We start from the raw sequence: 15,204 nt of genomic DNA, 5'->3' as shown, positions 1-15,204 counted from the left end.
ACCATCTATACGGACCTCCATGAAGTTGCCCGCACCCCGCAAATTTATATAAAAATGATGTTAATCGTTTGTGCTGCAACGGTTTTGTAGCTACAGTATTATGCTTTTATTGAGATATTAATTTCGAGTGGTGACGTCACTCGTAGCTTTTCCTCAGTTTAGCTCCCGTGGCTAATGGAGCGTACCAACTCTCTCAATAACAGAGGGGTGCCATAATAACTAGCACGATCATAACACAAATTCGGGTCCATTTTGCAGTAAATTGGGGGCTTGAGATACTAATTTCGAGTGCTGACATCCCTCTAAGCCCCTCATTTACAGCAAAATAGTTCCAAAGTTGTGCAATTCGTTTGTGCTACGTTTGTGTTTGCTAGTTTTTAGGACACCCCCCGTTATTGAGAGAGTTGGTACGCTACAAACAATTAACATCATTTTTCATCACGCAAGCGCACCCCCACGCTCATGTTTTTCCATTGGTAAGCCCCTTCTTTTTTCTTTTTTTCACCACCTGCTTTAACATTCTTGTAACCCATGTTGATTTCTCTCACAAAAAAATCTGCCGTGTGTGCGTCTAGCGAGAAAACAATGAAACGGCGACGCCGTCATAAATCATTGTATTTCGAGCATTCGGTCGGATGTAGGAACAAATGGCGAGTCAAATTTTACGTCGGATGTCGAAAAGATCGTGTGTCGAACCGATCGGATGTCGAGGTACCACTATATTTTTTATTCCATTTTATTTCTAACCATTTTCAAATTTCACAGTTTATTGATCTCATTTTGATTACTCAATCAATGTCTTTTTTCTTTGGGGGGCTGTTTTACATTCTGGCAACACCGCATTAAACATTTCCTACATTTCATACCTCGGATATCGCGCTTTGCACACAGATGTACTTCAACGCCAGCATTGGCGCAACCACCAAGTTGCTGAAGCCGCTGCTTGTGTTCGCCTTCTGCATGGCAGCGGGCCTGGCGGGGCTAACGCAGATCACACAGCATCGGAGCCACCCCATTGACGTCTACGTGGGCTACCTGATCGGAGCCGGCATCGGCGTCTACCTGGTCAGTCAGTGCGTAAACTAACCTATTGGTACTCATGCTCAACCTACTTTACGCTAGGGTTGTTCCGATCATGTTTTTTTGCTCCCGATCCGATCCCGATCGTTTTAGTTTGAGTATCCCAAGTTTCCCAATCCGATTGCTTTTTTTTTTTTTTTGCTCCCGATTCAATTCCAATCATTCCCGATAATTTTTCACGATCATATACATTTTGGCAATGCATTAAGAAAAAAATGAATAAAACTCGGACGAATATATACATTCAATATACAGTACATAAGTACTGTATTTGTTTATTATGACAATAAATCCTCAAGATGGCATTTCCACAGATAGAAAGACTTGTAATTCTTAAAGGACAAATGTGACTTTGTGTATTGTGACTAAATATTGCCATCTATTGTATTTGTTGAGCTTTCAGTAAATGATTCTGTAGCCATGCCCAAATGCATGATGGGAAGTGCAACCATGACTGTGCGTAGTGCTACTAATTGATATATCTTCTCTGCGTTGGGAAATAACATAGGGTGTTAAGAAAAAGATCAATTACTACTGTGCTTCCCCACATTGCTTCTCACGATATTTCTAATCGTAGGGAGAGGGATTGTAAGGCTTTAGCCAATTAAAAAAAGGCTTCAAAGGCTTCCAAAATTCACTCTACTCATTTCACGCTGCCTTTTAGCGCTCTGCATAGGTAAAACGGCGCCATTACAGATTGAGCGCGACAATGCGTGAGTGGGTCGTGCAGCGCGTGCATTAATTGCGTTAAATATTTTAACGTGATACATTTTTTAAAAAGTTAATTACCGCCATTATCAGGATAAATTTGATAACCCTACCTTAAGCCAAAACTAAAGACTCTGGATGAGTGTAACATATTATGTCTGTAACGTTAAATACAATTTAACTAAAAAATATATATTAAAAAAAGGCATGTCCGATATTTTTTTGCCGATTCCGATACTTTGAAAATGACGTGATCGGACCCGATCTATCGGGATGCCGGGACATCTCTACTTTACACTATTGTGGTACCTTACGATCAGGGGCGGATTGGGACTAAAAAGCAGCCCTGGACTTTGACTCAGCCCAACCCATAAGAATTGCTGTACGAAGGGAAACACAGACCCTCTAGGGGGGTCCAGGGGCATGCGCCCCCCCGTGAGAATTTTTTACATTTTATTGTAAAATGCATCAATTTCGTGCACTTTGAGAGAAAAATGGCGTGGGTATGAAGAACTACACATTGCATTATTACACATTTTAACTTAAATACTCACTGAGAAATTAACAGCACACTCCAGGTCTCAATGTAGAACCAGAAAAGGCAGGAGACTGCCTGAAGCACAAAGAAAACTTTGAATTTATGATAAATCACAATGAAAAGAGGCTGTAATTATACATTTTAACTTGAATAGTCAGTGAGAAATGAACAGAACACTCTCAGGATCTCTATGTAGAACAAGAAAAAGGCAGGAGACTATATTTCTTCTGAATTAATATTGCTTCTGCGTTCTGCATTCGTTGTTTTACAGCTAAAATATTTTTTCTTAGGGGAGGGATAGAAGGACAAGCATACTGTAACTTGACATGATTGCAAACGGGGACATGGACTTGCTGGCACTAACCCTTCAATTGCTATTTATTTCATTTAAAATTTAGCTACCTGGTGGATAACAATTGCGAATATACCTAGCAAGTAACCCTCTTCATCCCTACTTACTTGCCCTGCGCTTGTCTAGGGAACTTCCACCAGCTTATCATTACCCTCTCCCTCATTTGTTGTCTCTCCCTGCACCGGCTGCACGTGAGAGCGGCTGCCACTCCCACTCTCACCATTGCCAGGGGCTGGGCTGTTGCTAGCCGGTGTGGCCGTTGCAGCCAGACTGCTGGTTCCGAACATGTGTGTCAACTTGTGACATTTCGATGCTTCGCTCTCGAGTTTCTTCAGTTTTTTCTCTTTAACCTTCTCCGCGCCACCCTTCTCTTTTCAATATGGATGGTGGCACCATCCACATTGTTTCTCCATGCTCATCGCTATTTTGCCTCCGCAAGGAGGAAGGCTTTACCAAAGTAGGCTACTCTGTGTTTTCTTCGTTCTTCTCCTATCAGATTGGCGGTTAACAGCCAGGTGCATTGCTGCCAACTGTCGGATTGGATGCGAACTGTAGATAATCATACAGGATAGAGGGGATAAAAACAGTGATGTATGTATGGCGGCCTCCGGCCGTCCAGAGCACCGGCCATTCTGTGATCCTCCAGAAGCTACAGATTACGAGTCCGCCCCTGCTTATAAATTTAACCCTTTAACACCTAAGCCTATTTTGGCCGAATTTGCATGCATTTGATGTTGCCTTTATATTTCAAAGAAAAAATTGTTCACAATGGCCAAGTTGGGTCCCTTTTTTAAGGACACTTTGAACTTCATGTCCAAACTGTTGTTTTCTTCACTGACCAATTATAATCCACATTTTGGATCCAAAAAGACAAAAAAAAATCCCTAAATATTTTTTCTAAATTGATGTTGATGTCCCATTGACAATCAAACATGCTCGACCAACCGTTTTGAAGCTTGATAATATTTATTCAACTTGTTAGGATAAACATTCAATAGAAAAAAATAAGATTGTGTTGAATTGTCAAACATAAAACTATTCAAACAGCAAGTATGGTCATAAGCGTTTTGGCCTTTACACATACTATGGTCAAAACAGGTTATATACAGTACAAAATAGTGAGAAAAAAAAATATATCATCTAACACAAAAAGGGTTTGGAGGATATCTCTTTCTGAAGTTAGGTATTATACCCATCACCTTATCTAAAGTATATACGTACATGCAATCAAGCTTCTCGAACACTCATCTTTATAAAAATTGAAAAGATTATAGTGAAGAAAAAAATTATATAACATTGAAAAAAAGTATTTTCAAAAACATTGACAAGTAGTTCAGTTCAATTTAAAATTTTCTGGCATACGAGCCAATAAAGTTTTTTTTTTTTTTTTTTTTTTTTTTTTGGCTCACTCAATAAAGCTTCTGCATGATCAGGTCACGGAGCTGCGTCACACAGCCTACTCTTTAGCGCGCTGCTGTCACTTCTACTCGCCGAGACGCCGACTCATCCCAGGAAAACAACGATAAATACGGCTCATCTTCTTCCTTGAGTTAATGAAATAATGCATTAGCTTATGCTAAATTTAGTTTTAGATTCATTCTGCACGTTTCAAAGTCGCTCGCTCAATCGAACCGTTGCACAACACCGGCCGTTGCTTGCTTCGCATGTCTCCTTTTCCTTAGTTGGCGCCTCGCTCGGAAATTTATTAAAAATGCCCACTTTCGGTTCGTCCTTCTTGACATCACAACGGTCTTGGGATCTGCAGTTTTTTTGTGCTGCTTTTGGTTTTGAAAAATGACAAGAAATGATGGAAATATGGATATGGATACATGGTCCATGCAGCGTTTTAATGCATATTTATGAGTGCAATAAAACTATAAAACCCAAATGACATTATCTCCCGTTTTTCTTGGTCGATTGACTTCAAATAAAAACTGGTGTGGACATCAACCTCCGCACGTTCAAATGAGACCAACCAGCGGCACGTGGGTGACGTAATTACGGCGTGACGAAGCTTCAAAGACGGCATGCGTAAACGCGTCGCTGCCGACACGTTCGGTGTTAAAGGGTTAAGGAAAAATATTGTTCTTTATAAAAACAGTATAGCCTACGTATCTCAAAGTGGGATTAACAGGAATACCAAACAAACTTCGAGCCAACATTTGTCAGCAGTAAAAGGACGCCGTTTTTTTATCTCAGTGCTATTATGATTCCCCTTGTTAGCGAAGCATTGCTTTTAAGTTGAAATGGAGGCATATCCTTTTTTCAGAGGCGCTTCAGGACCGGGGTGGATGGGTTGGGGGACAAACACTTGCTATTCTGTTATTTGGTGAACAACTAGCGCTTAAATAAAGCGCTTTTGGTTGTATTTGTCCTATTGTGTGCGCCAACACAAACTCTTTTGTTCTTCACCCCTTCTTTCCTTTTCACTCTCGGCAGGCTATATTTAGCAATCCTTATTGCAAGAGAGACAGAGAGAAACGGTAATCGGATAAGAATTTGCCGCAGCAATTTCACACTCGAGTTTAGGGTGGAGAAAAAAAGGGTTTGTGGTTTTGAAGCAGAGGACATTTTCTGTTCCTGTTTTGGAAAATCTCGTCATCAATGGAATCATTTTAATTATATGTGTATTGAAATCTTTAAAAATAAGCAGTAATGAATTAATAAAACGGGCCGGCTAATTGACAAAAGCGATTTTTATGGTATGGAAACACTACTCAGTATTGAAGTAAAAGCAAATCTTCAGTACCTACTGTGCTCATCTCCCTACAGGCAGTGTACGCAGTAGCTAACTTCAAGGCATCCGAAGAAGACGTGTCACCTCATCCCAAAATGTCGGCGGTGCAGCACAAGGACACCCTGAGGGTGCTGAGTCAACGTAGTCATGACTCTCTCTATAGGAAGACACCACGGGGGTCCGAGAGCCGCGAGGAACTGGCCGTGGCAATGGGTTCCGGGACGCGCAGCAAGGTTCGGCGCGAAAAGGCCTCCCTGGCTTCCCTTAAGCGAGCCAGTGCCGATGTGGAGCTCCTGGCCACACGTGGCCCCATGGGCAAGGAGACTATGGTGACGTTCAGCAACACTCTGCCCCGGGTAGCCAACGGCAACAGTCCCATCTCGCCCTCCGATGAGGCGCCCACCTCTCAGCGCCACATGACATTCCACGTGCCCCTGGACCCACAAAGATCTCGACAACTGGTGTCAGAGTGGAAGCAGCGCTCTCTGGAGCTAAGGAGTCAAAGCTCCCGAGATGAGGATGAGGTCGAAGGAGGGGCAGAGGCAGCAGACACAGCGGACGAAGCAGGTGACCAAGGGGTGCCGTCCTCCCTTTATCCTAAAGTGCAAGCCAACAAGGGCACGGCAACGCCAACTGGGGCTCGGATGGTTGTGTCGCCGCCACTAGTCCACATTCCCGAGGAGGCCTCGCGTCCCCCGCCCGTCTCTCCCAAGAGTGCCAAGACCCGCGCAAAGTGGCTGTCGCTCACTGAAGGGAGCGGCCAAAAGGAGCCCAGTGCGGGGCCCATTGCTGTGTCCACCCCTAGGGTGCCCAACACACACCCTGTTCAGCCACCCGCCCAGCCAAGAGTAACTCAGGTGAGGTCTAGTTTTCATTGGGGTTGAGCTACACCCTATCCCATTAGGGCACACCATAGACTGCTAAGCAATTGGTTACAGGGTAGTGTGTTTTCTCCAGATGTAAAATAATAATGAGTCTATAATTGTAAATGTGCTAGAATCCAGATTACTCCAAAACAATGGGAAAGTGTTCTCCCTGATATTTCTTGGTACCTTTCAGGTGATGGCAATGTCTAAGCAACAGAGCCACAGTGGAATCCCCCAGGAGGGCGGCGGCTCCTCTTCAGGCGGCGGTTCAAACTGCTCCGAGTCTCCCTACTTCCGGATCCCTTCCGACCGGGACAGCTGCACAGGCAGCAACCCGGGAAGCATCGCTGGCAGCGGCAGTATCGTCACCATTGACGCCCACGCCCCCCACCACCCGGTGGTGCGAGTGACTGCATCCAACGGGAAACCGTGGGAGTGGAGGAACACCATTAGTGGCAACTTAATGAGCAGCGACACATTGGATAAGCACCGCGGTGTTCTGAGGGGGCAGGACACCGCCCCATTGTACCGCGATTACCGGACGCTCCCAGTAAAAAAGGAGTTGCAAAGTGGTGAAACTCCGGAGCTACCACCACCATCACACCCCACTTCATCCTCCCCTTTGCCGCCCCCACCCCAGTTGTCACCCCATCTCCCACCACCACCCCCTCACACATCCCTCTTGTCTCACCCACCTTCTCAGTTGCCCCCGCAACCTTCCTCTTCCCCCTTGCCTCCTCCTCCACTGCCAAACTCCACTATGCCACCGCCTCCCCCTCCCCATCCCTCGTGCTCGGCCATTCTCCCGCCTCCTCCTCATCCCGACATGCTGATGGACGACCAGATGCTTTCCCGGTCGTCTACGCTGCCCCGCCGGCCTTCAGTGTCGGCCCGCAGCCATGCTGAGCAAGAGCATTACTACAAGGCGCTGCAAAACGAGAGGATGCTTTAGTGCAGCGGTCCCCAAACTTTGAAGTCAAAGACACCCAAACTTATTTATTGACCAGTTTACTCGTAGGCCAGCATTACAGAAAATCATACAGTGGGACAAATAAGTATTTAGTCAACCACTAACTGTGCAAGTTCTCCCTCTTGAAAATGTTAGAGAGGCCTGTAATTGTCAACATGGTGAACCTCAACCATGAGAGACAGAATGTGGAAAAAAAAAACAGAAAATCACATTATTTGATTTTTAAAGAATTTATTTGCAAATCATGGTGGAAAATAAGTATTTGGTCTATGCCAAAAGTTCATCTCAATAATTTGTTATGTACCCTTTGTTGGCAATAACGGAGGCCAAACGTTTTCTGTAACTCTTCACAAGCTTTTCACACACTGTTGCTGGTATTTTGGCCCATTCTTCCATGCAGATCTCCTCTAGAGCAGTGATGTTTTGGGGCTGTCGTTGGGCAACACGGACTTTCAACTCCCTCCACAGATTTTCTATGGGGTTGAGACCTGGAGACTGGCTAGGCCACTCCGGGACCTTGAAATGCTTCTTACGAAGCCACTCCTGTGTGTTTGGCATCATTGTCATGCTGAAAGACCCAGCCACGTCTCATCTTCAATGCCCTTGCTGATGGGAGGAAATTTTCACTCAAAATCTCTCAATACATTTGCCTGGCATACCAGACTCACCGCTGTTCCAGCGATTGAGTCTGGCGACCGTCCGGCGAATCAAATTCCGAGGGCGGAGCAAGCCACAGCAAACAGACAGCGGAGTGGACCAATCAGCGACGTTGTTAAACCGACAAGTAATTAGCGTGAGCGGAGAATGGAGAAGTTTATTCAATATGGCTAGCGCGAGCCATGTTGACTGTTGTCAATGACTTGTTTCGATGTGTTTTTGGTCATTTAAAACTGGTTTTACCTCGGATTGGAACATATTCTCAGCTCTCTCCTTCGCAATCTGTGTTGTTGTAGAGACGACTTTCGGCGCGCAAGAGTGACGTTACTCTCGTTAAGAACACGTCACGCAAATAAACGAATCTGATTGGACAATTGATTTTGTACCTTGCTCGAGAGGCCGTTAATGGGCTGGGTCCCAGACCATTTCTCACAGTGTTTGAAAAATACAGGGAGAATAGTCTGGCTGTGCCAGGCAATCAATACATGGCCCCATTCATTCTTTCCTTTACACACATCAGTCGTCCTGGTCCCTTTCCAGAAAAACAGCCCCAAAGCATGATTTTTCCACCTCCATGCTTCACAGTGGGTATGGTGTTCTTCAGATGCAATTCAGTATTCTTTCTCCTCCAAACACGAGAACCTGTGTTTCTACCAAAAAGTTGTATTTTGGTTTCATCTGACCATAAGACATTCTCCCAGTCCTCTTCTGGATCATCCAAATGCTCTCTAGCGAACCGCAGACAGGCCTGGTCGTGTACTGGCTTCAACAGGGGGACACGTCTGGCAGTGCAGGATTTGAGTCCCTGGCGGCGCATTGTGTTACTGATAGTAGCCTTTGTTACTGTGGTCCCAGCTCTCTGTAGGTCATTCACTAGGTCCCCCCGTGTGGTTCTGGGATTTTTGCTCACCGTTCTTGTTATCATTTTGACGCCACGGTGTGAGATCTTGCATGGAGCCCCAGATTGAGGGGGATTATCACTGGTCTTGTATGTCTTCCATTTTCTAATAATTGCTCCCACAGTTGGTATCTTTACACCAAGCGTTTTACCTATTGCAGATTCAGTCTTCCCAGCCTGGTGCAGGTCTACAATTTTGTCTCTGGTGTCCTTCGACAGCTCTTTGGTCTTGGCCATAGTGGAGTTTGGAGTGTGACTGACTGAGATTTTGGACAGGTGTTTTTTATACCAATAATGAGTTAAAACAGGTGCCATTAATACAGTTAACAAGTGTAGCCTCATTAGACCTCGTTAAAAGAAGTTAGATCTCTTTGACAGCCAGAAATCTTGCTTGTTTGTAGGTGACCAAATACTTATTTCCCACTCTAATTTGGAAATGAATTCTTTAAAAATCAAACAATGTGATTTTCTGGGGGGGGTTTCCACATTCTGTCTCTCATTGTTGAGGTTTACCCATGTTGACAATTACAGGCCTCTCTAATCTTTTCAAGTAGGAGAACTTGCACAATTGGTGGTTGACTAAATACTTATTTGCCCCACTGTACTTTACAAAGATGGGATGTTGTAGATGAATGCAGGTTTTGGGCTGTTTTGTTGCCTCACGGTGCATGAATATAATCTGTATCAAGGAATCTGTTTTACATGCAGGACTGCTGATATTGTCCCCCAAATGCCACATTTTTTCTGGCGGTTGCAGGCTCCTCTGTCATCGTTTGGCCTTTTTAAAACTTTCCTTAGAAGTTCTCCAAAGACGATTGTATTTTACTCATTTTTGCTAACTTGTGGGCTTACTTTTTCATGTGAAAGACATGAAGTGTGCAGAGTCAAAGGATTTGCTCAGCCTTCTCGTGCGCTGTAGTACCAATTGGCTAGTAGACAGGCGATCAGGGACTGCTGCTATATTGGACAGCTTGCATTCTGAGGACTTTGAAGAAAAAGCCAGAGCAATTTGTGTAGGGCATTGATTTTTTTAAAGGACTTGCAATCCAAGATAGTATCTTCGATCAAAATCCATGGGAACACTTCAGTTAAAGCGGTTTGATGTTTTTCTATCTGTCAACTGTCAGAAGAGAAAGGAGATCAAACACAAAGAAGAAAATGGGGGAATGAGAATTCCTGCCTAGTTGCCGCCAGGGAGGGAAAAGCTTCTGCAGCTGAACGAGGAGATACCACTCCGAAAGGCCTCAGATTTGCTCAATCTGTTTTCCTCTGTGAGGGCGAAGAAGGACAAAGAAAAGAAAACAACCGCAGGCAACGCCGACACTCCGAAAGACAACTGCAGCTGCTTGTTGGCTGCCAGCTCTTGTTTGCTCCCGCATTGAGTTTCTGTTGTGTTTCGAGGAGCCCCAAAAGGATGCTTAATTTCCAAGCCTGCATCCTTCAGAGAAGTCATCCTACTCAAACAATGAAGCTTGAGCCATGCTAATATTGGATCGAGGAAGAAAGCTGCACATACCATGCTAGGTGTCCTGGAATGGCTTATGTCCAAAAACGTATTCATTGCAAACATCCAACTGACTTTGGTTGGATTCATTTCTGGTATGATTGCTCTGATATTGCAGTTTGCTTGTTCAAGTGTGAATGCTGTCATCTGAATCCAGGTAGATAACCATCACTCAAGACACCCCAAACCCTGACCACTGATGCAACTGTAAAAACCCAAACCTGAAACACCGGTCTAGGTTCATCACACATTTTGAAAGTCTTGGGATCGTTTCGGACTCAATTCCTGAAAGACTCAGTCTTGGTCTCAGTGATGGTCTCTCTCTTGGTCTTGACTCACAAAAGTCTTGACCTTTACTATGTCTTAATGAATTTTGTTTATGGGCAAGTCTTGGTCAGGTGTCGTCATGGTCTTGAGCACACTACTACCTTAAACCCTAGCTCCTAACCTGAAACCCATCCTTAAATTTATTGTCATAACTCCCTAATCTAAAACCCATACCCAAACCTTATCATTGACCTATTTAAAACCCTTTTGCGAACACGAAACTCACATACAATACACCCAAAAGCCTAACCCTGATACTATGCCCTGGACTCGAAAACTTATATCTAAACCTAAACCCAATCACAATACCATAACCTAAACCCTATTTTTCCCGTTTACCTAATTCTTTGAAATCTAAAACCAAACCTCAAATCAAACTCGTAAGCCTGAACTCCAAACCCAAGTACTGAACTAGAAATACGAGCACAATGCAATTTAACATATTTACAGTACAGTGATCCCTCGCTGCTTCGCGCTTCAATCTTCGCGTCCTCAGTCCATTGCGGATCTTTTTTTCGATTAAAAATAAATAAATAAATAAATAAATACAGATGAGCCGTCCAGCACCGATCATGGAGTCTCACTCTCCCTCCTGCTGTTCTTTGTTGGTCAGGCAGTGCACTGGATTTGCTAATTAAATTTAACGATGATGGGGTGGAGTCTGCGGGACCATCACATGTCAGATGGGATTCACGCATGACTAGGTGAAATTGGACACACTCAAGTAGAAAACCTCGGTGTCAGGATTAGCGATGAGACAGCATAGAATAGGATGCCAACATACTCACACTCACAATGGATTCACACAAATACTGGGTCCAAGACCACATGGCTTATTTGTGTATACTCCACCCCTTCCAATTGCTTATCACCCCCCCCCCCCCTTGGTTATCAGGCCCCCCACATGGTGTCGAACGGAAATACAGCTAGCTAACGATAGCACCAACATATTCATAGTTAGTGTAGGCATTCAATGTATTTCTTGTTGTTGTTTGTGCTTCTTCAGTCTTTCTCTCCTTTTCTTCTGTTCCCCCATAACCCCTTCCTTTTCGCTGCTTTGTCTTAATAAACGAGGTATGTTGAATGATCACAATGGATGTCATACTCCCATGTGATACATTAAAACTGTTCAGTCCAATCGGACACTCAGATCTCCATTCAATTCCATGTCAAGCAGCTGAACAGCACAGGTTAAAAAAAAAAAAAAAAAAAAAAAGTTAACGATGATTGACAGATGCTTGGGTTTGATCTTGCCACAGATGTTTGGAAGCCGAAGCTTCAAAGCGCTGCATGCGTCAATCATTGTTTAACTTGTTAAACAGTTGCTGTGGCAACTCATTTTTTGTAAGTGAGCAGCTTGAGCGGATTTGAGTGGACTCACTCAATGAAGCATTTGATAAAGACAAGCATTTTTGCACGTTATTCTTGTTTAAAAATAATTCGGCGGACAGTGAAATGTTTAAGACTTATTATAATTATTACATTTATAGTGCTTAAAAACAAGTTGTTAAAATATATACTATATAAGTTTATTATATATATTTTTTTAATTCTACTTTGGTGAAAAAAGTGAAAAAACATATCTTATATGTATCTCTTTCCAATGCTAAATCTGTTTAAATACATTGAACATACACACACACAAAAAAATGGGGCGGGGGGTTGACGCTACTTTGCCGTTTTTCACTTATTTCCGGTCCCCATTAAACGCGAAAAACGAGGGATCACTGTATTACAAAAGGATAAGTCAGCTCACTGGACTTGGAGAGAAAAAACCACCAACAACTAAAATGACTTTTGAGTGTATTTGTGCCATGTATGATCACTGCAACTCATCAAGAGTCTGGATGAGTCAATTTCAAAGTCCAACTTTCATTCTTCATCCATATAAATGTGTCTAAAAAGGTTCTCTAGTGAACTTACTTTAAAACCAAATAAACATTAAAGTTAAGATCAAAAAGTGAAATTTAAATAACTGACATGATTTCATTAAAAAAAACAGAATATTTCCTGTATATTGTGCTAATGCATTATCTACAAAATAGTACTGAATTGACTAAGCAACCTCTCTTAGGGTTTCAACTTTCTTGTATAAAGTCAACTCTTTCGCTTACTTCGTGCAAGTTTTTTCATCTAACATCTGTCGACAAGTGCTTTATTTAATTTTTGATATTTTCATAAACAGTGGAAACATTTTTTAAGTAATCTCTGAAGCCATTTTGTACTAGTAGGTTTGAATGGAACACATTTTGTATGGCATTACATGTGAATCTGTTTCTGCTGGGATTTATTTAGAGGGATTTGGTGAAAAAAAAATCTATATATACAGTAAATATACACGTAATTAGTGGAAAATTAGCATTTTAATTAATTGTCTGCCACTGACAGCGAAAAGCATCTAATCTATTTGACCCGGGAGAAGCTGGTCTATCGCTGTTATTGGCAGACAATGAGTTTTTAAAATGTTGTTCAATTTTCAAATAGATTCTGACAAACCGTGCTGCGAGTGCGTTTGTTTTTCTTCAGGTCTTCACCCTTACCTTATTTAACAAGCCATTGCTGCGTTTTTGTAGTGCTTTTGAGTATCATACATCCTTTTTTTCAGTGTAAAAAAGTACTTTCTTAATATAATAACGACTATTGTTATTGATTTCTTCTGCCCTTTTTTTTACGAGGTACGTTTTCTATCTGTGTTGATGTGTGATAATAATAATCTTGTTGAATAAAACGGAACGACTTCTTATCTCCGGCTCAACTGTCTTGCTTTGCAATTTTAAATGAAAAATTTAAAAATATTATAAAAATAAATAATAAATATGACCCCAAAAGCTCTATCTAGCCTATCATCCGTGCTGTGTGCACTCCAGCTGTGTCCACGAGGATGTGTGTCATTGTTTGGCTCGTGACATCAATCAGTCGGGTGGATTTTCGCTGCTCATGCATACAGATTTCACTCATTCTTTATGCTCGAATATACACGTGCGTGGGTGTGTGCATGTGTATGTGTAACAGTTTATGCTCAGGGCTGGGATGCGAAGAGCCAACGGTGCAGATGGTGTGCAGGACGGAGGCCTGAGGATGAGGTCGGACAGCCTCGCTATGACTCACATGCATGTGTGTGTGTGTGTGTACGCAGACTAACATTTTGGGTGCGCAGACAAAGCGGTTTTGAGGGGGGATTTTGTCACCATTGTGCTCTTGAAGAGAAGATTGTTATCTTTGGTTTATATCGTTTTGTTTCCCGCTTTTCAATCCCCAGTGAGGAAACGCGATACAAAGTGGGTCACCGCCGCCGTCCCTTTTACCGTCCATGCAATCAATGCAACGACTCGTTTTTCTTTTCATCTATTTTATTTGTTGAGTATTTTTAGCTCACAGAACAAGGACATGCTTATTTTGCATATTGCATATATATATACAGTGCCTTGCAAAAGTATTCGGCCCCCTTGAACCTTGCAACCTTTCGCCACATTTCAGGCTTCAAACATAAAGATATAAAATTTTAATTTTTTGTCAAGAATCAACAACAAGTGGGACGCAATCGTGAAGTGGAACAAAATTTATTGGATAATTTAAACTTTTTTGACAAATAAACTGAAAAGTGGGGCGTGCAATGTTATTCGGCCCCCTTGCGTTAATACTTTGTAGCGCCACCTTTTGCTCCAATTACAGATGCAAGTCGCTTGGGGTATGTTTCTATCAGTTTTGCACATCGAGAGACTGACATTCTTGCCCATTCTTCCTTGCAAAACAGCTCGAGCTCAGTGAGGTTGGATGGAGAGTGTTTGTGAACAGCAGTCTTCAGCTCTTTCCACAGATTCTCGATTGGATTCAAGTCTGGACTTTGACTTGGCCATTCTAACACCTGGATACGTTTATTTTTTAACCATTCCATTGTAGATTTGGCTTTATGTTTTGGATCATTGTCCTGTTGGAAGATAAATCTCCGTCCCAGTCTCAGGTCTTGTGCAGATACCAACAGGTTTTCTTCCAGAATGTTCCTGTATTTGGCTGCATCCATCTTCCCGTCAATTTTAACCATCTTCCCTGTCCCTGCTGAAGAAAAGCAGGCCCAAACCATGATGCTGCCACCACCATGTTTGACAGTGGGGATGGTGTGTTCAGGTTGATGAGCTGTGTTGCTTTTACGCCAAACATATCGTTTTGCATTGTGGCCAAAAAGTTCAATTTTGGTTTCATCTGACCAGAGCACCTTCTTCCACATGTTTGGTGTGTCTCCCAGGTGGTTTGTGGCAAACTTTAAACGAGACTTTTTATGGATGTCTTTGAGAAATGGCTTTCTTCTTGCCACTCTTCCCTAAAGGCCAGATTTGTGCAGTGTGCGACTGATTGTTGTCCTATGGACAGACTCTCCCACCTCAGCTGTAGATCTCTGCAGTTCATCCAGAGTGATCATGGGCCTCTTGGCTGCATCTCTGATCAGTTTTCTCCTTGTTTGAGAAGAAAGTTTGGAAGGACGGCCGGGTCTTGGTAGATTTGCAGTGGTCTGATGCTCCTTCCATTTCAATATGATGGCTTGCACAGTGCTCCTTGAGATGTTTAAAGC

At 43.0% G+C, this 15,204-nt stretch overlaps 1 protein-coding gene across 3 annotated transcripts in view; it reads left to right on the top strand.

Moving 5' to 3' along the window:
* The window catches only part of plppr3a (phospholipid phosphatase related 3a), a 32,184-nt gene extending 18,716 nt beyond the window's left edge, over nucleotides 1-13,468 (top strand). For 2 of the 3 annotated variants that reach the window (XM_057860230.1, XM_057860232.1), the window contains 3 exons: nucleotides 892-1,065; nucleotides 5,451-6,272; nucleotides 6,475-13,467. In XM_057860230.1, the coding sequence (XP_057716213.1) occupies nucleotides 892-1,065; nucleotides 5,451-6,272; nucleotides 6,475-7,233 (1,755 nt within the window). In that variant the 3' untranslated portion in view covers nucleotides 7,234-13,467. Of the gene's footprint in view, nucleotides 1-891; nucleotides 1,066-5,450; nucleotides 6,273-6,474 lie in introns of all 3 variants that reach the window. The other variant, XM_057860231.1, reaches the window with a different exon arrangement.
* Nucleotides 13,469-15,204: the final 1,736 nt, after the last annotated feature.

The sequence above is a fragment of the Corythoichthys intestinalis genome, chromosome 15, assembly GCF_030265065.1.
Source record: "Corythoichthys intestinalis isolate RoL2023-P3 chromosome 15, ASM3026506v1, whole genome shotgun sequence".
In the NCBI taxonomy this organism is placed as follows: Eukaryota; Metazoa; Chordata; class Actinopteri; order Syngnathiformes; family Syngnathidae; genus Corythoichthys; species Corythoichthys intestinalis.
The sequence above is the reverse complement of the archived record's forward strand: the minus strand, read 5'-3'. Positions and strand labels throughout refer to the sequence as shown.